The sequence below is a fragment of the Labrus mixtus genome, chromosome 17 (genome assembly GCF_963584025.1).
Source record: "Labrus mixtus chromosome 17, fLabMix1.1, whole genome shotgun sequence".
NCBI lineage: Eukaryota > Metazoa > Chordata > Actinopteri > Labriformes > Labridae > Labrus > Labrus mixtus.
This window is the reverse complement of record NC_083628.1, coordinates 1,023,528-1,050,078: the sequence shown is the minus strand read 5'-3', so window position 1 is coordinate 1,050,078 and position 26,551 is coordinate 1,023,528. Positions and strand designations below refer to the sequence as shown.

Sequence of the window (26,551 nt, the reverse complement as noted above, 5' to 3'; positions counted from 1 at the left end):
CACAAAATTAAAATGTTTAATAAAATAAACCATCATTGCAAACCTTCCTGTTGGAATTAAAGTGTCTCTGACATTTACATAATTCGCAATGTTTTATTTCAATGTTGTAAGTACTTAAAGATGTGACTTCTTTAAAAAAAAAAAAAAATGTCATAACCGAAAGAATGAAGCCAACAAAACATCATCAATTTTGTCTAATTGCTGCTCTCCTTCTCATATATCGTAATAAAGTAAATTTTTGTAGGTTTTCACTATTGGTTGGACAAAATAAAACGTTTAAAGTCTAAAATTGGTTGAACTCTTATCCTCAGTAAGGTTAATGTGATGTCACAGAACTCAGTTAAAGAATAGGAAAGTAAAAATAAAATATAAGCTGTTTAAAATCAAGGGCTCTCAGCATTGACGCATTATTATGTTATTCTGTCCCTTTAGGCTCACCGTAGAAAGTCGTCCTCAGTGTCTTCCTGTAGTCTCAGTGATTTAAAAGGACACTGCTGCATCTTTGAATGTCTCATATCACTTTAACAAACTCTCTCTTGACAAGTCCAAATACCCACCTTATGACATCACACATTGACCGTTGACATCAACAAAACATGTTTCGCATCCCAAGTTGATGGCGATTATGACGTCAACTCGGAATGTCGGTCAGATAATTATTTTTTTTCTGAGTTGTTGCTCCGACTTGAGCAGGCCTTCATGGGCATTTTACAACTCGGAAACTTTCCAGAAGTTTTTCCAGATGTGTCAGACAGCACCTTGAACTACAAATGATTTGAATTTGAATGTGTTGATTAAGAAGGAGGCGTTTCCCTTCTAATCACAGTGATGACGTGAGAAAGAAGCCCATCAGTGGTGGTCTTGATTTAAAATCTGGAGTCCGACACTGAGACGAAGCGCTCTCAAGCTCGGTCTTGTTCTCGAGTACTACAACACTTTTCTCTGGTCATGGATTAGAAGATAGGATACAAACAGTGTGAATGGGAGCTGTTTTAAGCATCAGCAATTTAATGGGACAAAGCAAAAACTCAAACCATGTTACTGAAGCATCAACAGAACTTCCCTTGCCAAAAACATAGGTTGAACACATTCTTAGGCACCGCCTACTCTCGGATGACTTTTTGGTTAAATTAAAAGAAACTCACTGATAATAAGGCAACACAATGGATTTTTTTTCCCAACTATATTAAAAATGATGGTGGCCACAGTGCAAAAAATCTGATCCTAGAAGGTTGTTTCTTAATCTATAAAAACAATCGTTATTTAGGATAACAGAATAACTTAAATTAGGTTATTACTCATCTATCGAAAGGCTTCTTCTTCTTCTCTCTGTGTGCATTACATAGCAATGCTGCTCGTCCTGTGGAAGAATCACACCTCGCACTTTCCTCGACTGTACACGGACCAGCACTGGACAGACAGGGATGCTACTGTCAAAACAGCCGTTTCTGGAAACCATTACCCCGACCAGAAGCAAGTAACACGTTGTCTTTATACAGATTCAGTACAATTGAACAGACTGTCACAGAAAACAGAGTTCCAAAAGCAAATTACAAAAACAAAGTGGAATGCAAAAACATAAAAAAAAATCCCTAGTATTTGAAGTTTTTTTTTTTTGAAAGATAACTTTTAAGTATTTGTGCAATATTGTCTGCCTGTAAGTAAGATAAGCGTGGCAGTAAATCCCTGCAATCGATTTGAGATATTGAAAATCTAATTTAAAAAATAATGTTGACAGTTGACAGCCACTTTTATAAACAAACAGAAAGTGAAACATGATTCGATGGTGTCACTGCAACGTTTTCTTTGTAAGACAGTCCCGAAAATTAAACGCAAAAAGGCAAAAAAAAAAACAACAAAAAAAAAAAAAAGCTCTTTATACAATGTCAGCATTTTGAGAGAATAATAATAATGACAGCAAAAGAAAAATTGGAGTAGTCCTTTCAGTTTTTCATGGGGGAGATGAATCAGGACGTTGTGTTTGTGTGTAAAAAGCATCAGAGTTCATGCACACACGCAAGCACACACACATCATTTCTTATTCACAGATTGAATCCAGTCCATTCGGTCCGTTCCAGAAGATGAATCGAAGAAGGAGCGCAGAGATTTACCTTTTTATTTTATGGCGTCCACTTTCCCTCTAAAACCTGCCTCATCTGGACTCAGTGATTTCCTACGTTTCACAGAATGACCTCACAACACCCTGAGAACTTGCTCGGACTATTTTTCACTTTTTTTGTTTTGTTTTATTATTTAGGAAAAATTAAAATCGCACCCCCTTGCTCGCTCCACACATTACCATGGACTTTCTGCGGCAAAAATGGTGACCCTCATCTCCCTGTATGATTGTTAAACATTGGTATAAAATTCTGCCCTTGCTCTTTGGCTCTGAGGGGCTGAAAAAAAAATGGTGTTTTATTATAGATTTAATCATTGGACACTTTCTTTTCTTCTAAACTAATATGTGGCTGTGCTAGAAATATCATGACACGGTTGTATAATTTACATTTGGCCAGTTATACAGAGGCAGTACAAAAATACGCCAAAGAATAAAATGGGCCCAGGAATGCAAGGTGCATTAGCGATAGCTGTTATTAATAGTGTGTAATTGTTCTGGAGTGAATTGATTTCTGTACACTTGCAGAGTTTGGGCAGTGGGCTAGGTTATGGGCTGGTGGAGGTTGATAAAAAAATGGCGTACCAGCCTCGCTAACAGAATAACTGTGTGTGGTAACAGAGAGAGCACATCTAATGCGCTCCTTCCCCCCCCCTCCCCTCCCCCCCCAGCAGAGTGTCATCCACGCGGCCTCAGAGGCTCAGAGACGGCTACTTTGATCACTGATCAGTGGGTGTGGAAGCCGGCGGTGCTCATGCCGGCCTGGTTGGTTAGAACCGTCCCGTTGACCCCCTGTCCGGATTCCACCATGCCCCCGTTGCTCACCGCTCCAACACCCGTCCATCCGGCTCCAGCGTGTAAATGACTGCAACAGCGAACAGAGAGAATACCGTTAGAAAGACGGAGTCGAATGAACGTGCAAGTCTTTGAACACATCAGTTTCCAAGTTATTTTTAGGCTTTTTTGCCTCGATCAGATAGGACAGCTGACAAGAGACAGGAAGTGTTGGGAGGAGAGAGCGAGGGTGACATGCATTCCGATTTAAACCCAAAGCCGCTGCAACGAAGACCGTAGCCTCTGTACATGGGGTGTGCCGCATCACCGCTAGCCCATCTGCGCTAGAATTACAATTTCTCTGGTGTCGTATTTTAGAGATCATTTTTACGTTTTTCTTTGTTGGCCGTTTTGAATGTTTGACCACGGCTGCACCATCACAGTGCCTATCATCCTATTGGTGTGTGTGTGTGTATTAACAGATTTATAAATATGGGTGAGGCACATATCTTCAAAAACTGTCACCTGAAGAAGACCTGCGATGGAAGCGATTAAATAAAATACATTTTTCCAAGTCCCTACAGGCTGAGCTACTCCCGTGTGGAAAATCTAAAAATATTTTGTGGATGTTCAAAAGGTCAAAAAGCTCCAGCAATACGATCTGCGGCATTCATCAGGGAACGCGCGGGACTAATAAAGTTGATCTTCAATTTAGGCTTTTACTGTAGCGGGATATTGTGTCCCGTTTAGAGTGTCAGCAATCAAAGCACTAAGATGAGGAATTGACCAACATGTTGAGGGGGAGGGGGGAAATGATTTCCAGGTGCAGCATTCTGAAAGTCTGATGAGAGAGCAGAGAAGATTTCAGAACTCACTTGTAGCCCTGCTGATCCCAGGTCTGCCCGTAGACTCCGTAGCTGGGCACCTGCCATCCATTGGGCACATACTGACCAATCTGCTGCGTGTTGCTGTACCACTGACCCCACTGACTGTAGGGCTGCGCCGCAAAGCTCACTGTGTTCTGCTGACATACGGAGGAATATTTTAGGAGGCACAGGGCTCACATTGCACCAAGAATGTAGAGAAGTAGATTAAGGATCCTGCACCGTCACAACACCACTGAACAAGTAGCAAAGGATGATAATACACACAACACACATTTTCTTTATTAAAGGAAGAATGTGCAACATCTTTCAAATAAATAAATCATAAATCCAGTCTCTCCTGTGTAAATGTGTCTGAGTCATGACTGTCTACAATGAGGGAGAAGCTCGAGTCCCACTGGCTGTGTTGTTGTCAGTGCCGTGTTTACATGAACTAAAGAGCACTAACATTAGCATGCTAACACAACAATGCAGGACACAGGTGATTGAAGCTACGAGCTAACTAAAGAGCGCTAACATTAGCATGGTAACACACTGCAGCTTGAGCTAAAGACAATTTTGTCCGCTGCTTGTGCTTAATGATGCGTTCTAATTCATAACTCCTTCGAGAGAACACGAGTGGAGGGGGGTTGGAGGTGTGTCTCTGGAGGAGAGGAGAAGCTTCAGTATGGAGGAGGCGTGGCCAAACAGCAGTTTGTTTTGGTTTCATGCTGGAGCTCAAGGGCGACATCTACTGGATCAAAAAAGTCGCATATTCTTCCTTTAAAATGAACACGGTCTAGGATAATTCTGGTACATACCTGTGGCATCTGTACCTGCTGGATAGGGCTAACCATGTCTGTTGTTTCCTTGCCCCAGTAACATTTCACCACATAGCCCTCTATGGACGTGCCATTGACGGAAACAATGGCATGTGCTGCTGCTTCATGGGAGTTAAACCTGCACACAGAAAAAAAATACAAGCTTAATATCAGGAAATCCTGCACAAAGGTGAGGTTCAATGGCTGCTGAGATCAACAGAAAGTAGGCTTACCTCACAAATGAGTATCCTTTGTCTGGGAAAACTCGTATTTCCATTATTTGGCCAAAGGGGGAGAAGGTCTGTCTCATGGTTTGCTCTAAAGAAATCAAATAAACACCGTCATTATGTCATGTTTCATGTGTTCACGTCGCTTTCTGATGGGAGCGTCTAACTCCTTAAGACAAACTTAAGACTCACCTGTGAGGCCTGTTGTCACTCCGCCGCAGTACACGGTGCAGTTGCTCGGGCTGGACTGGTTGACAACCTCGTCGAAGGAGAGCTGTTTGGAACTGGGAGCTGAATGGAAGGAAAAAGACAAGCATGGTGTGTTATTAAAAAAAAAAAAAGAAGGTATTTACTTCCCGTATTTAGGATATAGCGCCTGTGTCTGCTAACGTTTTCTTAATTTTGTGCTGGCCGTGCCAACAGCCTCAAGATTCAGAGCGCGTCTCTCTGGCGCTTACTGTTGCTAGGTTACATAAGTTGGCTCAAGGCACGTCTGCCTCCCTCGGGCAGGAGTTTCTCAACCCGGAAACTAAACTCTCAAAAAAGGAGAGTCAGGTTAGTTTTTCATTCCCCATTGTTGTTGTTGACAAAGTTGATATCAGAAGTCCCGCCCCTACTTGATTTCGACTGGTCGTTAGAGGGAGAAGAGACATCGGCCCCTTACACAGGGTTTTTCCTGCATAGAGAATTCTTTGGCGCCCCCCAAAGAGGTTTTACCCAGCGCCAAAGGAAAATCACCAGCGGCAAAAGAAAAACAAGACGATTCAAATTGCAAATCAAATACTCTCTGAATATATATGTTTAAAATATCAATACATCAAATGACTGTTGAACAAGCAGAACATAAACTTAAATACGACGTCTCTGACTTCTTGTAGTCATCTCCCCTCTCATCCATTTACGCCTGTGGCTCGCGCTGGATAGCCAGCTGATTGACTGTTCGTTTCTTTTGACTGGTTCATGACGCTCCGCTGACACCCTGAAGCGCTAAATGAGGGTTGATTTTCCGTTTGGCGAGTTCATTTCAAAGAGTAATCCACTTCATGGACAAACTATATTAAACCACGTATGATGTAGACTAGCTGAGCCAACATACATGGCTGCAAACGCACACACACACCGGAACGCCGACCACCGCGCGCACCTGTTTACTTGTAGTGCAACTGTGCAACAGAACACGGTTGATCCGCGATCCGTATGGACCGAGTCGGGAACGCACGTTCAACTTTTCTCCGTTCACTTCCATCGTGTCTGCTTTTACCAACAATCAATAATTTAACGATCGTAACGTCAGCCAGCTGTGGTCTCTGAACTTCTCCACACAGACTGTCAAACAGCGCTGCCTTATAGCCAGCAAATATATTTTTATTATTTTTCAATTTCCTGATTTGATCAAATGATCCAAATTATCTGTGACTTAAATCTGTGATTATTTGACATAATACCTTAACTCAAATAAATGTACTTAAACACAATTTAAAGGAAAAGAGCAGCCATCATAGGAAGAGGGTGAAATGCACTGGCAGGATGTGACCTCGCCTCTCCCAATCTCATTACACCCTTCTCCCTCAAAATCCCTCCCCTCCCCTGTTTGACTGTTGCAATAAAAAATTCTTTACCAGATTTATTTGGGGTTTCAGTAACTTAAGCATAATGATAATATTATTTATAAAATGGTTAGAAATAACAGGAAATGCACAGATTTCTGTCAAATAAGGTAATACAGACTCGTAGACTACATTTAATACAGCGCGTATAGTCACCCCCCAAAGGCCCATTCTGAGCCAGGAAAAACCCTGCTTACAGACTGCTGTCCCACAATAACGGCATCATTACGCCCTTGTTCTTACATACTGCAGTTGTAACCACGTAATATTCGTGTCCAAGTGTGTTAATTTACATTGCATTACGGCGTTGCAGACGAGAGGTGAGTCAGAGGGACAGCATGTGAGAGGCACGCACACGCGCACAGACTCAGCCCTGTTCCAACATTTCATATCACCAGCTCATCCCCCCCAGTGCGCCTCCATCACTACCTCTGATGGCGGGTCAGGGGTGAAACAACGCCGCCTGATCGTTTTACAAAGTTGCGTTATTTGCTGCACGCGAGGTGTGACAGGTTCCCAAGTATACTGCCTTGAAAAGTTAAGTTCATAACCTGCCAAATGTATTACAGAAACCCGCTGACCGAGGGCGTTTTTTGCACTTGAGCACTGAAAACGCTGAAATATAGAAAACCTAATCTGTGACTCGTTTTCTCGATTTAATTCCTCTGAACTTACTTTCATTTGAATTTTTGGGAGCAGGTTTCCTCGTGGCCCAGTTGGTCCGGATCTGCCTCCCTCCCAGCCACTGTCCACCCATCTGCTGGATGGCGTTCTCTGCATCCTAAAAAGTACAGAACATGCAGATGTCACTGTAAGCGGTGTCATAAAGAGATGACAATCTGAACCTGCTTATGTTTTTTTCTCAGTCCTCTAACATGCAGGCATTTATTTGCACACTTACCCATTTGTTAAAGAAGGAGACAAAGCCATAGCCTTTAGATTTACCTGTGGCCATGTCTTTCACCACTCGACAATCCCTGCAGACAAACAGAACACCGGGTCAGTCAAGAAATTCAGTTTATGATCAAATTGAAATATTCAACATTCAACTAGTACCTCAGGAGTTAGGTTTCTTTTCATTTATAATGTAAATGGTCATTTACAGTTTTTATGTGGAAGGGAAAGTTTAATTTGTTGTGAGAGTATTTTTAAAGAATACGCATGACTGAGAATTTAAATAATATAAAGCTATTACTTTTAATTTAACTAACAACGTGCTCAGTAGAAAGAAATGGACTTTGGGCAACAGACAGACAAACATTGTGAGACAACAATTGACACATTTCACAATTAATCAAGAACAAATTATTAGATTTTTTAATTCACTTACGATATTTTTCCAAACGGGGCAAAAGCTGCTCTAATGTCGTCCGTGGTGATTTCAGGACTTAGATCTCCGACAAAGACATGGAAGTGACCTTTTAAAGAAAAACAGCATGTTGACGTGGTATTTCATAAACTTCAAAACAATCAATACTACGATAAGATTAAAGACGATGTTTGCAGGAAAATCAGGCTTTGCTGCAAAGAAATGGTCTACTCCTTAAACAATCAGGTAAGATTATTTGTTTAACTTAAGCTTTTACTTCTGAGTCACATGGACTGAAGCTTGCATAGTCCTGAACCTAGACAGAAGCCTACAAACACTGCCTGACCTGCACCTCCTCAAAAATGTAATTGAGCGTCAAAACAATGCAAACCACAAGCCCTGTGTGATTTGTCTGCACAGCAGCATCGTAATTTCTGCATTTACAGCATCACCGGTATCGCCGCAATATTCAAAATTCTGCAGAAGGAAAAGCGCTAGAAGGACCGAGCCAAGGAGAGGCTGAGTGAGGAAATCCGGAGGTATCATCACCTCTTTGATTCTTCATCACCACACTACAAAGACTACCAGATGGCAGCTAATTTGTGGAGACATTGGTATCGGGGTTCCTGAATTTAAATTATACTCGGATACATTAGCTCATCTGTAAACCTATTTCTCCCCGCCAGCCTCAATGCCATCTTTTTGTTATTGTTTTGTTTGAGAGCCGCCTGGTGGTAGTCTTTACATATTTTGCGTTTAAGAAGGTGATTTAAAAAATGGCTGAATATGCAATATTTCTTATCAGCTTACTCGATTTATCGTCAGAATAATCGAAAGATCCCTCAAAGAATCTCTCATGTTTAGACCAAGAATTAGTACTCACTGCTTGTGTCTTTCTTTTGGCTGGTTGGGGTCGTGGCCCAGTTAACCTTCACCTCCTGCAAGAGAGACAGACGTCGAGAGCGCGGGAAGAGGAGAACAGGTGAGAATGGACGTGATGTTTGCAGAGGAAAGGAAGGTGCTTTCTCTTTGATTAGAGGTTTCTGTCACACACCACTTTTTACTTATTCTGTGATTGAGAACTTTTTTTTTTCTTTTTTTTTTTAAAGTAAGGTGGTCACTGTATGCCACACGTTGGTTCCTAAACCATCACTACATCAATCGTTATTATCTATGTTTACAAACCTCTGTAATCATTAAATACACAGTGAAATACAGTGGAGAATATTATGGGATATCACCTTCATAATCAGGAACATTTCACTCTCACTCTAGTAAAAATTTGGAGAAAAATTGTAGGAAGTAAGGTCCAAATAACAAGGGACTTACAAACAAGTGATTTTTACGAACTTGTTATACTCCTCAAATGGTCCTTCAATACCTGTTGAGGATAAAATATTTTCAACTGAATGTATTTCTCGTGAAGTAGCTCTTATGTGGGTTCTACGTGGACATAAGTTTGCAGAAGACATGGCAGTAAAGACGTAAGGGGCACAGAAGAGCATCGATTAAAGTAAAGGTTATTATTATTATTATTATTAAACACATCATTAAAAACAGCAGGACCACGTTAAAGCATCTCACACACACACGGATGGAAAACTCACTTTTAACAGAGACAGCATGACGTATGAAGGGAAAATAAAAAAACCCAAACAGCTCTTTGTGTACATCCGAGTGACTATGACTTGTAAGATATGAGTGTATTAATATGCATGTCATGATATTGCACATAAAAGACCTGCTAATGACCTTGCCTTTAACCTCGCCATGTCCAGCGTTTGTTGTGAACGTGTGCTCCGCAGAAAGTTTGGATTTAAAAACTGTCAAATTGTGGAGGGTCCAAGAGAAATGAGGATACTGTCTGTGTTTACTTCTGATTGGTTTTAATGGGCGTTTCTTATGTTTCATTTGGGGTTGCGTCGCCCTTAAAATCATAAATTTTAAGACTTTTTAAAAGAGTCCGACCGAGAAATCGGTTAGGGGTTAATATCAGCCGATACTGGCAAGAGGCTGATTTTATCCGATATTACGGAAGTTATTCACCAGTCAAACAGCATTTCATTTGAGTTTCATTGTATTACACTAGCAGTTCTCTGTCACCAGCAGGGGGCGCATTTGGATTACAACAAGCAGCATCACCCTCCAGAGTGTCGAGCGGTGACACATGTACATGCGCAGTTACTTTCCAGTTGAGTGGCCGTCTTGGCTTCGTTATAAATCTTTTCCAAAACTGTTCGATAACTGCATTTAAGGGATCGATCAATCTATCGCTACAGATCTCAGGCAGATATCTCTGAATCGGATGTGCATACCGCTGACCTTAAGTTACTACAGTTGGGAGGGGGGGGAGCCAAACGCGCTACAGCAATGTCGTATTTTAGTGGTCATGTCTGTCATGTTTCTACTGAATCAGGTTAATATCAAGAGGAAGCAAACAAAAAGGAAATCAATAAAGTTAACTTTTCAAATGTAAACATGTTTAATGAACTCATAACAACACAGTGAGGTTATAGAGGTCTGTGTCTGGTGCCCCCCCTCCCTCGTCCCGGTCATTTCAGATTGTGCAGAGAATAATAATGTGCACAAGGGAATAAAACACATTATGCGGAGCGGAGCAGGAAGGTACGGTTCAATAAGAAACAAGATTTTCCAGCTGCTTCACGTTGTCACTGCCCACCCAAGCCTTGGCCCGTAAGACTCACCCAGGAGATATAGATGCTTACCTTACCCAGAATTTTCCGACCATTCATGGCTGCGATTGTGGCAGTGGCATGTCTATGCTCATAGAACTCCACAAAGCAGTACGGATCATGACCTGCCGTCTGTAGGGGGAGAAAAAACAAAACAAAGATTTAAATTAAACTAAAATCATGAATAGTTTCATAATTATTTTTTTAACAAATTACACATTAAAAAAAAGTATATCAGTGCCTTTAAGTTGTCTTTAAATGAGCAATATATAACTTGGAGACCTAGTTTTTAAAATGGGTACTGCAGTCCAAATCATCAAAACATTGTAGAGAACTGCCCCCCCCCCCTCCCCTCCTCTCTAGAGTCCATGCTCACACAGGTCACCATGTGGTGGACTCTGAAGCTTCAGTGTTTATCCAGCTCTGCATGGGTCTGTAAACCTTTCTGTGTTCTAACCGCTCTCCATTTTTCAAAAGCATCTCCAATATTGATCCTAGTTTGAGCACGTTTCTGCTCGTGGAGCTTATTAGAAACATGCAGAGGCTTTTTAGGTCGGGTGCAATCACTTCTATCTGAACCACTTCTCTTGACCGCTTCCATCACTGCAACACCTGTTGGTTTGACCTGATAACTGCTCTCATATCTGGCAAACCGAGGGGCATCCAAAACGGCCGTGTGGGGGTGTGTCTTAAAACCGCCTACCTTCTCTGGTCCAAACAAATCCAGAGCATTCAGGACCAGAATCTAAAGTTAGAAGGAGGACATACTGGCTGCTGCATTGTTGTCAGAGAAGCCAACACTTCAACATAGCATGTTTCCTTAATGTCTGATCATATAGTAAGCTCACTTTATCATTTCACTCACTACACATCTTCCTGATTGCTCCCTTTATTGTCTCCTCCTCCTGAGAATAATGCACAATTGCAAAAAACAGGGAGTATAAATCCTGCTTTTGGTTTTAGCTGGCACTTAACCAAACACAAAGGAGGATATGTAAAATGAACCTTGAACACATTTAAGACGGTGAGATCTGTATGCTGATATGCAGCAACAAACCAAGGTGGGAAAAAGGAATATAATACGTGTTGTAGGTCTTCATCTCTGCCGTTGAAGGTCAACACAAATGTAATAATATAGGATTTGGACTCATATATAAGTCCAGATATTAAAACTGCTCGATACCTCTCGGGCAACTGCAACACATAACCGAACTCTTATATTGAGTCTGTTTGTTTTTCAGACGTGTCTCTGCATTTATATTAAACAGATAGTTGAAGTGTGACAGGAAAGGCTGGAGAGAGAGAGAGCTGGGGATGAGAGGGGGGTCAGGGAGCAGGGGGCCATCATAATTTATCTATCACCTCTCACAGGAGCGTCTACTCGCTGATAGGTTCAGGACAAGGTGTAGGTTCATCTTTGTACGTTAGATTAAGGAGACTGGTAGATTAGCAGCATTTATTTCTCAAAGGAGAACATTTTAATTAAAGAGCAGATGTGCATGCTGAAGCAGACAATTAAAATGCAATTTGATTTCAGGAGGATTTATGTCACTGTGAACATAACACAAGGCTGGACAATAACACAAGTCATTGGCAAAACAAAAAGAGAGAGGGGGTGAAAAGGGAACCAAATGAGAAACCAAGGGGTCGGAGGAAATGTTTTTTGTGGATAATCAGAAGATAAGTTTTGCAAGACATCGCCAAAAGGGTTACGATGAAACCAAAAGTGTCTCTTCAAGAGCAGGAGGGGAAACAGTCTTTTAAAAAATGGAAAATCGGTACTCACATCTACTATCATTTTACAGCTCTTGCAGGGTCCGATCTGGCCAAACAACTCCAAGATCAGGGCCTCTGTCACGTCCCGGGACAGATTCCCAACATACCTGAAAACAATGCAGAGAAGTAACAATTACAAGTTTGTGATGCAAGTGGTGATTGAAAAACATATTTGGTGGTGTGGGATCTCTTTTCCTCTGACTACAATTAACCATGATGCTGATTATATCATGTCGATTGTTGCCCTTTACGTAAAGGCTGCGCAAATATTCACAATTGTATCGTTTTGTCATCATTGCGATGTGACCCGTCGTGAAAGTCTGAATTTACCACGAACATTTTTTTTTCAACTTTAATGCAGTCAAGCAGAGCTTGCTTCCTCGTTGGATGGAGGCCTGAGGAGGAAAATGTTCATGCTTTGACATTACTTTGATGAGGTTAGGTGAAGCTAAAGCTAACTATTGCTACCTGAGGATGTTTAAAAGTGCCAGGAAAATTAAGTGTTTGGGTATTGATTTTGCATTCAGGAGGGAGACATTTCAAACACAGGTGGTGTAAAAAAAAAAAAAAAAAAAAAAAAAGTCAACAGCTGATATCTGTAAAAACTGACTTAAGCATTATTTATCGCCATTTACATCGTTATCGCGCATTGCATATTTTTCTCATAACGCGCCGGCCTATTTTACATAAGTGCAAGTGAAGTCTATCTATTTTGATCATTGTGGGGGTGGGGGGGGTCTGCTCTCTCTTGGTCCTTTCAGAAAGGTAATGGTGCAACAGCTTCCTCATATTCCTTAATAATTATTATTTTGTTTAAATAGCCACCCACTCTTGCCACAATAAATGGCTTTGACTATCTAGTAATAATAGGATTTTTCCTTTCCACTTTCCAGCACTGTTATAAGGTTAGAATTGTCATTTACAAAAATAATGGTAAAATCCATATTTACATAACCTTTGTGACAATGCAGCCCCCTCTTTTCTACGCCGCAAAGACAGATATCAGCACAAAGCAATATGCAGATTTCCAATCCACCTTCAGGATTCATAGTCAATGCAAATGTCTCCAGGTTATAAAATTTCATCGCCAAACGAGTGCTCAGTCTGTATCTAATGGGCATCTTTGCAGCCAAACACAGAGTGCATCCAGGGACAACCAACATTATTGAAATCTCAGCTATTGACCTTGTCTTACATCACTGCCAGCTTTAAATAGATTTAAGTTAATCTTACCCTGGTAACAGAAATAACCCCGCATTCAAAAACCAAATTAACACCGGTAGAAACATGTGGTAACACCTCCTACGTCTTTAGGCAACACAACTATCCGGACTCGTTTATCAAAAGGCCTAAGAAATAATTATTGTATCGCTTAGGAAACGACGCGGAGGTGACGTTTAACCAAATTCCATTGAAAAATCGCCTGGTTCAATGTTTTCCTCCATATTATTAAGACGTAGTTGCAGTTTAGAGAAGTATCTTGCAAACGTGGACACAATCTCTAAGCCATTCTTTCATTCGGCTTCAGTTAATTTAATATTAATGCAACTAAATCAACAGATTTCCCCAGATGAAAATGTGTACCGACGCTTTAACTTCAAGATGTTTCTGGAATTGGCTTGCTAGCGTTAATGAATGTGCAGAATTTACCGGAGGTTGGTTAAGCCATTAAAACATGTTTATAATGAACCTGAATACGATTATTGTAAGCGAAAAATCCGACACGTTATGTTTATCTATATTAACTTTGCGGTCACGTCTCTACACACAAGTAAAACGACGTTTTTAGGGATAATACGCGGCGCCTGGACGCTAGCTACGTGAGCGGCTAGCTGGCTAGGCTAACGGTAACGCAGACACACACTTACAGGGTTTTTGGCTGGTCATCGTCCATTTTGTTGAACTTGCTGGCCGAGAACAAGTCGCAACCCTGAGAGCAAATCCACGACTGTCGCGGGCAGTTGCCTGTGACCCCCTCAAATTGTTTTATTGCGCAGTATGAAATGATTTGCCGCCGCTGTTAGCTCCAGAGTGAACAATGGGTAGCTGACAAAGATGGCGGAGCGACCGGAGCCGTTACGAAACACGCATGCGCAGTAGATCGGCCTTCGGGCTACTTTAAGGCATGTTACAAAAATACTGTGAAGTGAAAGTCACATTAGTGTAAATATCACAGATTTAAAAACATTATTCTGAGTTTTCCAAAGAGTAAAGTAAACGTGTGCAGACACTATGCTTTTAAAGTATTCTGTTTTTAATGTGTTTTTCTGGTTTTTAATAATTAATCTAACTTATTTTACAGTCTCAATTTAATACACTGTTTTTCCCCTTTGTCAGTTTATCCCTCATGAAATCTCTCAAGGATGGTAAATGACAAATACAGTAAGTAAATATGGTAAATACAGAGCACCTGAAGTCACAACACAACCAGGGGCGATTATAGGGTCTGTTGGGGCCCTAGGCAAATATTCATTGGGGGCCCCTCCAACCAGCGTTCATTGTTATTTTCGTCTTACTTTTTTCACCCCCAGACCGATAACTCCTCTTGATTTTCCTTCATTGACAAATTTAAGGGTTTCCAAAGGAATAATGCTGCAACGCTTAGCTGGGAATTGATAGTTGAGTGCTATCAGCAGTTTAAAATTTACACATTCTGAGACAATGCTATGGTTTGAAGTTTGTCAGCCATTGTGTGCCACCTACTGGCCTGGGGCCCCAAGCAGTTGCACGCCTTGCCTGTTGACAAGCAGCGCCTCTGAACACAACATGATATCTTGTGGGAACAATTTTGATAATGACTTGTGGGAAGAAGATGTTGTGTTTTGTGAATTAGTTAATATCTTGTACGCACAATATCATTTGTGCACACACGATATCAAGCCCAAAATATGAAATAGTATTTTTTACTTTTTGGTACTTCAGGGGCTCCGTTAAATCTTTATATTGCAATTCAGCATTTTAATTGTTCTGTAATTTACACAGGATTGACTTGATTTATGATATATTTATGTGGAACATGTCGTTCATTCTTCTTTTTAGATTGTTTCACAAAAATCAAAGACACCACAGAAGAAGATTTTCCATGGCCTAAATACTCTTACATGATTAAAAATCATTCTTCATCTCCGGTGAGGCTGCAGACATTTGAAGTTCACGTTTAGTGATATAAAACCTTCCAGGTGTTCTTCTATCTTCAGGCTCACAAATTGTCTTCACGTCTCTTTGAATCCTATTCTCCAAGTTTTGGTTGCTATGGTTTCACTAAAACTTCGACATACAGACTGAAGACCTGACTGAGCTCTTTGAGCAGTAAGAGCTCCAGACAGCAATGTAGAGGAACTAATAACAAGAAGAGAGACTTAGAGATTCAACTTCAAGCGGCAGGAAGAGAAATGAGACTGTTATCTGTGTTCCTGCTCTGAAGAAGCTCCGCCCCCTCACCTGTTTAATCTGAGACAAACCAGGAAACAGGCTGTTATTCTGCCTCACCCTGAAGAGACACACACACTGACAGACGGACCGACCTGCAGACACAAACCAGCACGACTTCCACTGAGAGAGGACAGGAGGAGGAGGGAATACTGGGAGTACTTGTTATACTGGGAATACTGGGAATACAAACACTTCAACCTGCTGCTGAATCCACAAACTGAACGAGAGTTTCAAAGTGAAAGTAACTCTCAGGGACGGGGAGTGGCTTACTGTTTTTTTCTGCTGCGTGTTTTGACTCTGAGGTAAAATGGCGTCCAAATTAGAGGAAGATCTGACCTGTCCGATCTGCCTCGAGATCTTTAAAGATCCAGTGATCCTGTCCTGCTGCCACAGCTTCTGTAGAGAGTGTGTGAAGGACTGCTGGAAGGAGAAGGAGAACCAGGAGTGTCCACTCTGTAAGAGGAGACATTCAAAGGAATTATTACCTGTTAACTTTGCTTTAAAGAACCTGTGTGAGAGTTTTCTGCAGGAGAGAGATCAGAGAGCTTCAGAGGATCTCTGCAGTCTGCACTCTGAGAAACTCAAACTCTTCTGTCTGGACCATCAGGAGCCGGTGTGTCTCGTCTGCAGAGATTCAGAAAAACACACCAACCACAGATTCAGACCCATCGATGAAGCTGCTCGACAACACAAGAACAAACTTCAGGAAACTCTGGAGCCGGTAAAGAAGAAGTTAAATGTTTTTAAAGAAGTTAAAGTGAAGTTTGATCAAACAGCAGAACACATTCAGGTCCAGGCCCGACACACAGAGAGGCAGATTAAGGAGCAGTTTAAGAAGCTTCACCAGTTTCTAGAAGAGGAAGAGGAGGATAGGCTGTGTGCACTGAGGGAGGAAGAGGAGCAGAGGAGTCAGAGGATGAAGGAGGAGATGGAGGCTCTGAGCAGAGAGATAGCAGCTCTTTCACACACAGTCAGAGACACAGAGGACGAGCTGAGAGCTGAAGACGTCTCATTCCTGAAAAACTACAAGGCTGCAGTGGAAAGAGTCCAGCAGCGCCCCCTGCTGGAGGATCCACAGCTGCCCTCAGGAGCTCTGATAGACCAGGCCAAACACCTGGGCAACCTGAGCTTCAACATCTGGAACAAGATGAAGGACATGGTCTCCTACAGTCCGGTCATTCTGGACCCAAACACTGTTTATCCAGGCTTCATCCTGTCTGAAGATCTGACCTGTGTGAGAGGAGGAGAGAGACAGCAGCTTCCTGATAATCCAGAGAGGACTGGTTCTTTCTGGTCTGTCCTGGGCTCTGAGGGATTTAACTCAGGGACTCACAGCTGGGACGTCCAGGTTGGAGACAGTAAATACTGGTATCTGGGTGTGTTAGCAGAGTCTGGACAGAAGAAGGGAGACATAGATTCTGAATCATGGATAATATGGTTCGCTGATGGTGGATATATAGCATGCTCCCCAACACATTCATACACTGAACTCTCAGTGAAGAAGGAGCCTCAGAGGATCAGAGTGAATCTGGACTGTAACAGAGGAGAGCTGTCGTTCTCTGATCCTGATACTAACACACACATACACACATACACACACACTTTCACGAAGAGGATGTTTCCATACATTAGAACTTGGAATAAGGTGAAGATTTTACCAGAGAAGATCTCTGTGACTGTGAAACACTAATACATAATGAAGATGATGATGATGAAGATGATGATGATGATGATGATGATGATGATGATGATGATGATGATGAAGATGATGATGTTCTGAATCTTCGTCTCTGTTTCTTTTAGTATTGGTTTGATTGCGTTGCCATGGTGATTTTGTTCATTATAACTTTGAGTATAATTCGACAGCAGGTAAAATCTTGATCCTGATTGGTCGGTTTGTTGGAGTCTCTTTAAATATAATCTGCTCAGCGTGTTAACTGGTTAACTGTCGTCTCTTTTTCACTTGAACTCTGAGGAGTCCCTGAAGGCATCATCGTCTGTATCTCTGTGTGCTGGAGTTATTACCCTGCACAGAGAGATTATAATCTGCACACAGTGATCTGAAATCACTCCACAGTTGTTGAGACATCAGAAAGAGTTATGCAATTGTTGAATTAGTTTTTACCATATATGTTCTTTTTCTGTTATTATCATTTAATCTTTTTATCATTTCATTCATATGTCATATAGTCGCTACGACTTTTGGTTTTTTGGCTTTTATATTTCCTGTCAATCCTACACACACACCTGCTTTGACATTAAAACCACATATGAACTTGGTATCAACTGTGGATGTATCATGTTTCTGCGAATATGAATTGTTGAGGTTTTACAGAATCTTGGAAAAAAAGAGACCGTCTGGCTATAAAAACGCTGTGGAAAAGCTGATCGGGGTTCTTTTTTACTTTTCTAAAGGACTCCACGTCACTCTGACTTTTGAATCCTCATTTTGGGACTTAGTCTCTGAGACCAAGATCTTTTAAAACCTCAAGTGTCTACACTCTCGGGTTTAGACTTTGGTCTTTGTGTTTTGCTTTTACTTTTTACCTTTTTATATTTTTACTTTTACTGTTTTGTATTTGCATTTGGAATATCATTTGAAGTTTTTCAAATAAATTTTCTTAAACTTTTTTTAAATCATTTTCTGACTGAAATCATTCACACCACAAATACCAGAGTCTCCCTTAAGGACCCCATGAACCTCGGAAGGTAAGCTTGAGCAGTCACACCACGGCACACTTTTTCTGACTTTTACTACACACCTCATACACACCTAACATCCTAGCGGGGAGAGATTACAGTAGAGTCCTGTACCAGGGGTTATTCTTGAATCTAATTATTCTAGAAATGAATGTTAGGCAGATAATCCTAGGGCTATGTGATTATAACAAGTCCTTTCTCCTCTAAAGGGTGTTAGTGGAGTAATTTTACATAGCTCCAGGTACTAGGAAAGAGTAGACTAGCGGCTGGTAGGGAGTGAGCTCTCATTTAGTTCTAGGAAAGAGTAATCTAGTTAACTAATGGGTGGTGAGCTTCCGTTAGCTATAGTAAAGTTATTCACCCCTTTTTGCATGTCCAGGACATGTAACACAGTAGAATAATAACTTCAGCTCACCACGTTTCACTCTTCTTACTAAATCGTAGTTCCATCTTTAATCTTGTAGCTCACAACACACAGGTAGCTGAATCAGCTGTTCTGTGTTTGAGTCATCCTGGAGCTTCATTCTGTAAAGGTACGGCTCCGTAGGTTTGTTATCATGATTGAAATGTCAAATATAAGACCTGAAGACTGTCCATATTTCTTTACCATCTTCATGTTCAGAGCATGAAACCTCCTCTGAACGCTTTACGTTCTTTAGAACAACAAAGAGTTCAAATATCTGGTTAGTGTGAATCCTGTTCCACCTGTAATCATCAATAAAGTTTCTACACTTGATCTGAATCCCTCTTTCTATCTGGTGTTGTGTTTTATTGAACCAATCACGCCCCCCCCCCCCCCCCCCCGTCTTCCTGCTCGCTCTCTACCCGTTTATACCCGAGTTTATACTGAGAGTTTGTCGTTGTCCGTTGTGAGTGGTCAAATAGTCACTTGGCCACTCCATAACTTTAATCTTGTTGGTATGGGACCGAGATGCTGCTGGCTTACTGGCGTGTTTGGGGTTGTTGTCTTGTTGAAACATCAGTTTCAAGGGCATTTCTTCTTCGGCAACACAACCTCTTCAAGTATTCTGACATCCAAACTGATCCATGATCCCTGGTATGTGATAAATAGGCCCGACACCATGAGAAACATCCCAGCATCATGATATGGCCAGCCCAATCCCCGGACCTTTATCCAATAGAGAACTTGTGGGGTGGCATCAGAAATCTTGTTTCTCAGGCAAAACCAAGAAATGCAGAGGAAATGTGGAATGTAGTCCAATCGACCCGGGCTGGAATACCTGTTCACAGGTGCCAGAAGTTAGTCGACTCCATGCAACACAGGTGTGCAGCAGTTCTCCGAAACAGAGGTTATACAACTACATATTAGTTTAGTGATTCACAGGAAAGATAAATCTTCAAGCATTTTTCAGTTGATGCAGTAAATGTTTGAGTTTGTAAAGAAACATGCAGACGCTGCTTTTTTTTTTGAACAGCCTAATATTCCTTTAACTTCACTTTCTGTAAAGTAATCACAAAGTTGTTACATTTCTCTTCATGTTTTGATTTGGAATAGAATGTGTAGTGTTCCCATTGCATTTGAATGTATGGAAATAAAAGCTATTAGAAGGATTTTTAGATTTACTCACTTTTTTAATCACACTGCTATTTTTGAACACAACTGTAAATGAACAATGTGTCACTCCCTCGGTGTTAACTGTAAGGACAGCTTCCTGCTCATGTATGGGTGGATGCTTTTCAAACTACAACGTGTATTTCTTCATTTTTTATGTGCCTGCACATGCAGTCGCATTTAGAGAGGGGCAGAGACATCACATGGGATCAGCTGGTGATGACACACGTGTGAGGAGCACATCAGAGAGTGGTGTTACTGTGGATATGGAGGAAAACCATTTAAATACTGTGATGTTGAAGTCAAACTTAAACCAGACAGAATACAGAGCGGTGGAATTACTGCATGCGGATGAACAGAGGGTGGAGCTACACCAGCCGGTGTTATGGTTTAAAGAGTGTCCGTGTTAACTGGTGACTTTCTGGTGTCTGTGGTTGTTTCATTTCAAACCTTTATTTATTCTCGAAAAGACACTGATGTTTCCCTCATTTCCACTGCCTTCGAGATTACAAGCACAGTAAAACAAGCAAAAAAAACATCAAATACGCAGAATCTGTGACAACAACCACTAAGATAATTTAAAACAGTTACAATTTGAAACAAAGTTGTTCGAAATCAAATTCCTAAACTCAGGGAGAGAGGGAAGAACTCCGATCCTTAAGAGTTTGCTGGAGGGTGTTCCACGAATTTGGGGCATCAAAACAAAAAGCAGATTTACAGAGTTCAGTAAAAGCTCGAGGGACTCAAGCCAATCAGAAGAACGGGTCATGTAGGCACCCGTATTCCACTCCAACAGGTCTGTGATGTAAGGTGGAAGTTTTCCAATAAGAGCCTTAAAGATATATAAAAAACAATGTTTGTTGCGCCTCTCTTCAAGAGAAGGCCAACCGACCCTCTCATGCAGGTCACAGTGTTGAGTGTGAAATCGATCACCAGTTATAAACCTGAGGGCGGAGTGATAGACGGCGTCCAGAGGCTTCAGAATTGAAGCTGCAGCATGTCTATAAATGACATCGCCGTAATCCATCACTGACAAGAACACAGTGTTGGGCCTCAGCCATGTGTGCTGGATAAAAGGACTCAGGCCTGTATCGCAGTTCTCAAGCCTGGCTAGAGTTATTTTGGAGGAAACTATACTAAGGTGTCTTAGCCCAGCACCCCCCAACAGCAACTAACAAATAGTTGTGAAAAGTGGGGGGTGTCTGAATTCTCTACCCTCATTGGAGGAGGCCTGAGGTAAACCCCCAGCAGTTCCAATCCTTAAAAGCAATCACTCCACTCACTTTCTTTCTCTTCAAGTGTGGTCTGCTACACAAGAGGATACCCTTTTTGCACATGATGTACTCCAGCATTCGAGGAAGCAATCTTCCTGTTCTTGACTTACATAGGTTAAACTCCAGAGCTGAGGTTGTTCAGTCTAGGTAGCTCTTCACATGCTGAATTCAAGCATCAGAGGATTCAGCTGACTACTTCCACTGCATATTTTTAGGAGTTTTGGGCGCAATCAGATGCTATCAGGTTGGAGCAAAAAGAAGAGTTTCTTTCCTATGATTTTTCGTAAGACATCATTGAACACAACTGGACAGGTGCGCTGAAGGAAGCCCACTGATCCCTGAATCCACAAGGACACATAAAGAACTCAGCTCCTGCAAGCAGAAGACCACAGAGCAGCACTCTGGTCGAAGATCTGAATCCTGCTACCCTCCTCCTACATCTGCCACGAAGCAAACCTGCCTGAATCTGTTGATTTAATATTCAACAGAGTGGAGATCCAACCAACTTTGCAACGATCATCAAGAGTTACCCCAAGTAAGAGCTTTGGTCTGGGCAGAAATAGTTTCAGAAATAGTTGTTTCTTTTATAACCACTGATAATTATGCATCCTTGTTGATGAGACGTCACATTCTGTTTATTATCTGTTGTAAGCTGCTGCATTTGTTTTATTGTGATGAACCGCTGTGTTCGCCTATGTGTGTAATGCTATGCTAGTTAACCTTCAGTCAACGGCTTTCACAAACAGAAAGACCAGTGTACCCGCCGTTGAATCTAAGTCCGGCCACTGGTTTTCTGGTGTTTAAGTAACAGTTACTGAACTCAGCTCAGAGAGCTCAAACTATTTCAAAAGGCAGCCACACGGCTTCCTTTGTTGTCCACCATTTTGTCCACATGTGACGAAGCCACATGGTGCATTGTCTCTTTCCACCATCTTATTTTCTCTCCCTCTCTCTCTCTCTCTCTCTCTCTCTCTCACACACACACACACACACACACACACACAACTACACTTTTACACCTCATTCACAAGTTTTGCTTTATAATGTTTGTTTGCTTAGATTAGTTTATAATAGTTATTTGTTTGATTAAGTTCATTGATTTTGGATTGATGTTGCTTTGTTTAAATAAATTCTGTTTTAATTTAAGAGAGCAGTTGTTTGTGATTATTGATGTATTTGCATTGTGATATAAGCTGGGTGCGAGGGCTTTGTGTATGGATTTCAGGCCTTCAATTTATTAAATATAGTTATTAATTATTAATAATATTAGTAATTATGTAACTAATTTGAGACTGATTTTAGTGATATTTTGGTTATATTTCCCTGATTTCAGGGTGGTGCCCCCGAGTTGATTAAACAAAGTTTAATGATATTGTTATTTATATTAATAATAGTTAAATATAATTATTAAAGAATATAACCAAAGTTGACTAGATAAAACCCCCTACAAATGGTGCCCCGTGTGAGGCCTTCAATAAAACCAGCTTTATTGCACTATTAATGCACAGTAATCTGAATTTTTAATCCTAAAAGAGATTTTTCTTGAGGAAAAATTATCTTTTCTTTTGAAGATTTACTTTTCTTGCTTGTTGTTTATTCAAAGCAGACAGCAAGTTGTGGCTTAGTTTGTTTTGTATGTTGTTGAACATAATGATGCAGCCAGGGCGACTTTCTTAATGAACTAGTTTGTTGATTTAATCCAGAGTTTTATCCTGAAGTAATTCTTCCAAAAAAATGTATTTGTTTTGAACATTGACTTCTCATTTCAAGCAAAGCAGACAAGTTGTGTTTTAGGTACTTGAACCAGTGACCCTCCAGTTCCCAAGCCAAGTCCCTACAGAATGAGCCACTGCCGCTGAGCTTGAGTCACTTAATGGTCGATTTGATTGGTGCAGACAGAAAGGATACAAAAATGCTCTTGAGGCCACCCCGGCACAGGTGAGAGCCCCAGTTGGGCCACCCCAGTCCCAAGGGTCTGGGCACGCCCCTGACCTCATCCCCCTTCCTCACCCTTTCCAAAAAGCCACAGTTCAGTAGGCAGAGCATACTTTTCAGTAGTCTGAACCCTCGTGGTCATTATTTGTGTCCACCTCAGTATACTGAACATTTCAGTATGGATACTAACTTCCTGGTTTCATTATGCAGTATGGATCGGATGCGTGCTTTCAGGAAATTATTTGTATTTTACCACCCACAATGCTGTGTGAAATTAAACATAAATCGTCACTAAAGCGCCTCCAAATCAAAACAAATGAGCGGGGATTCATTGAATCAATTTTTAATCTAGAATTAAAGTCCCGATTGAAATCGCTACTTTTAATTAACATCAGAAAATATAACAAATGTATACATTATTATAAAACCTTTCCCCCTCTATTTAAATAATCATTTCACTATTTAAATGCGTCCTTATTGGTTTATTTTATATTCTGTATATTCCTGTCTTTCATTTGATCTTTCCTTTATGTACTGTATGTTGTTTAGCACGAACCGTGCAAAGACCCTCTTGAAACCCTAGCGATTGTTATTTTTTATTTTTTTTATTTTTATTGTTCTCCCACTTTGCGGCCACTTTTGAGGGCCTGAACGTGCCCGAAAACTCACCAAATATTCCACGGTCATCAGGTCTTGTGAAAAATTTGATGTTTTGGTGGTTTCGGAAACGAAGTTTGCAAAACGGCTCAGTGGCGCCCCCTTGAAATTTTCAAAATGGCCTCCCCGTGAAGGCTTTTTTCATGTACAGTCATGAAAATTGGTACGCATATGAAGCTTGTCGGGACGGACTAAAAATCCTTTGCAGCGTTTCAAAAAACCCGACAGGAAGTCCACAAATTAGAATTGAATTTCACGATAATGGCCCAAAATCCCTCAAAATCGCAGATTTCAGCCTTCCTATTTGAACGCACTTGTCCGAGGATGCTCATCTGATCAGCGCAAACTCAGTGTCCGTGCGTTCTAGACAGGCTCAGCATATCTCGTTGTGCGCTGCACGTTATTTCGTCAAAGGGCATGGCCGTGGCGTGCGTTTGAATTTTTTGGAGCGTTTTGGCAAATTGCCAAAAAAGTAAATGCTTATATTTCTGCCATCTAGTGTTCAATCATATTAAAATTTCTCATACATGATACGGGACCCGCCCTGAACACATCTATGATTGGAATTTTTGGATAAGTCACAGCGCCACCTGTAAAAGCCACATTAAGACAATTACAAAGTCAGCCTACTATCACCTGAAGAACATATCAAGAATTAGAGAACTTATGTCCCAGCAGGACCTGGAAAAACTAGTCCATGCTTTTATCTTTAGTCGTCTTGATTACTGCAACAGTGTCTTTACAGGTCTGCCTAAAAAATCAGTCAGACAACAGCAGCTGATCCAGAACGCTGCTGCTAGAGTCCTCACCAAAACCAAGAAAATGGATCACATCAATCCAGTTCTGAGGTCTTTACACTGACTCCCAGTCTGTCAGAGAATAGACTTTAAAATCCTGCTGCTGGTTTATAAAGCGCTTACAGGTTTAGGGCCAAAACACATTAGTGACCTCCTGATTAATTACGAACCATCCAGACCGCTCAGGTCGTCTAGGACAAGTCTGCTCTCTGTCCCCAGAGTCAGAACCAAACATGGAGAAGCAGCGTTCAGTTTCTATGCTCCTTATATCTGGATCAAACTCCCAGAAAACTGCAGGTCTGCTGAAACTCTCAGCTCTTTTAAATCCAGGTTGAAGACTCACCTGTTTACAGCTGCCTTTCATTAAACGGCTTTAATAAGATTTTAAACTTTAACTCTGCACTGTAACTTTTAACTCTTTTTATATTTTTACTTTATTTATTTCAATTAATTTAATTTGAATTATTTTTACTTGAACATATGTTCAGATTCAATAATTCCAGTGATTTTTTTTTTATGTTCTATTTTAATGTTTATTTTCTTCTCACATTTCCTCTCACATGATGCTTTTGATGTCTTGTGTGAAGCACTTTGAATTGCCTTGTTGTTGAAATGGGCTATATAAATCAACTTGCCTTGCTTTGCCTTAACCATAGCGCCTCCTACTGCAAGGAATAAGTACTACACAATGCTCAATTTGCTCCATATTTCATAGCTATCATGACAGTGCCAGCCTGAACTGCTCTACTTAAACATTTTCTGTGATCTTCATTACGCTGCCTATCTCAGCATACCATAGTTTCCTATATCAAATCTTCCTTTTTTAAGCAAAATAATCGAAAAAGCTGTTTTTCAACAGTTCACATCAGAACCGCCGCGTTGTTTGAAAAGCAAACGATGTTTTTAAAACAGCGCAGGGCCAGAATCTGGGTTTATCATTTTGAAATTGGTCTACATATTTACAGATTAGTTTACACATTTGTGGATCTTTTTACACATTTGTGGATCTGTGTACATATTCAAATAGTTTTGCCACAATAATATCTCCACAGTAATGGTACACTCTCTCTTATCTGTATGAGCTCTCTCTCCCTTTTAGAGGTTGTTCTGCAGTTATTAAAATAGTAATCAACTAAAACTCCTAAATCTATGATAAAATCTAGTTGCTGCTCTGTGTGACAGGATGATCAAACGTCCATGGTTTCTTTGATATGTTGAAAACCTCTCAGAAACACTTCAGCATGTGCACAGTGATATAGAAGCTGTGAGCAGATGGGAGCTGTATGCCTAACACTCTGCAGAAACTATTAGTAACTTTAACAGTTTTAATAACCTGATGGTTTAAATGTGCTGCACAACGCCATCGCACTGTGGAGCCGTCTGAATGAGACATTTGTGGTACCACTGGAAAGCTGGGAATTTCTACTTTCTCCCACTTTTTACATTTTTATTTTAGCGAGGAAGTTAGTTTTTACAGGTTAAGACGTAGCGGCGTGCAGGCGTATGTTCAACACGTCATTGGTCACGACAATGCTAGAGACGACTGTCACGTTTGTCTGGAACTAAAACAGTACCATATTATTAATCTTTTTATCATTGTGGCTAAATTTCATATCCATAAAAGTAAATTTGCGAACAGAAAACCCATTTTAAAACATTATTTTAATGAGCTGCGGCAGTACATAAAAACCATCCAGCACTCTGAGAACCCCAAGGCCCTGAAGACTCTTGAATATTGTATTTATTTTAATTGTGTAAACTGATGACTGATTTCTACCCTTCCCTATGTTTTTACTTGTCTTAGTCTTTGTCAACTCCTGGCATGTTCATTTGTTCCTTAATCTAACTTTGTAACATTGTCTGTGTTTACAATAAAGTTGTTAAAGAAAAAATGACTGTCACGTTTGTCTACTCAGTCAGCTGATCCATGGCACTTTCCACGCCCCATACACACACACACACACACACACACACACACACACACACACACACACATA

The 26,551-nt window shown here is 40.9% G+C and overlaps 2 protein-coding genes and 1 long non-coding RNA gene across 4 annotated transcripts; 2 read left to right on the top strand and 1 right to left on the bottom strand.

Moving 5' to 3' along the window:
- Window positions 1-977: 977 nt before the first annotated feature.
- Window positions 978-14,267, bottom strand: LOC132992567 (cytotoxic granule associated RNA binding protein TIA1-like). 2 transcript variants are annotated; one of them, XM_061061972.1, is made up of 12 exons: window positions 14,055-14,267; window positions 12,197-12,293; window positions 10,444-10,542; window positions 8,601-8,655; window positions 7,739-7,826; window positions 7,310-7,385; window positions 7,084-7,189; window positions 4,994-5,092; window positions 4,808-4,892; window positions 4,575-4,713; window positions 3,766-3,911; window positions 978-2,981 (listed from the first exon to the last, which is right to left on the bottom strand). In XM_061061972.1, the coding sequence occupies exons 1-12, from the start codon at window positions 14,078-14,080 to the stop codon at window positions 2,843-2,845; spliced, it is 1,155 nt and encodes a 384-aa protein (XP_060917955.1). In that variant the 5' UTR covers window positions 14,081-14,267; the 3' UTR covers window positions 978-2,842. The 2 variants fall into 2 exon arrangements, with proteins under 2 accessions (XP_060917955.1, XP_060917954.1); XM_061061971.1 differs by having other exon boundaries at window positions 3,766-3,914; window positions 14,055-14,266.
- Window positions 14,268-15,634: 1,367 nt separating this feature from the next.
- On the top strand, window positions 15,635-18,255 carry LOC132992566 (nuclear factor 7, brain-like). Its single transcript, XM_061061970.1, has one exon. It carries the CDS (start codon window positions 15,926-15,928, stop codon window positions 17,306-17,308), a length of 1,383 nt encoding a protein of 460 aa, XP_060917953.1. The 5' UTR covers window positions 15,635-15,925; the 3' UTR covers window positions 17,309-18,255.
- A 2,364-nt stretch (window positions 18,256-20,619) lies between these two features.
- On the top strand, window positions 20,620-22,309 carry LOC132992552 (uncharacterized). The gene is made up of 2 exons (XR_009676346.1): window positions 20,620-21,742; window positions 21,787-22,309. It is a non-coding gene; the product is annotated as an uncharacterized LOC132992552 (long non-coding RNA).
- The last annotated feature ends 4,242 nt before the right edge of the window (window positions 22,310-26,551 follow it).

Excerpts from the sequence above, each read along its gene's own strand:
- LOC132992567 (XM_061061971.1), bottom strand. The coding sequence starts at position 14,080 with ATGGACGATGACCAGCCAAAAACCCT. Across the intron at positions 12,294-14,054 it reads GATGACCAGCCAAAAACCCT|GTATGTTGGGAATCTGTCCC; the intron begins GTAAGTGTGTGT and ends CATTGTTTTCAG. Across the intron at positions 7,827-8,600 it reads CCAAAAGAAAGACACAAGCA|GTCACTTCCATGTCTTTGTC; the intron begins GTGAGTACTAAT and ends TTTCTTTAAAAG.
- LOC132992566 (XM_061061970.1), top strand. The coding sequence starts at position 15,926 with ATGGCGTCCAAATTAGAGGAAGATCTGACCTGTCCGATCTGCCTCGAG.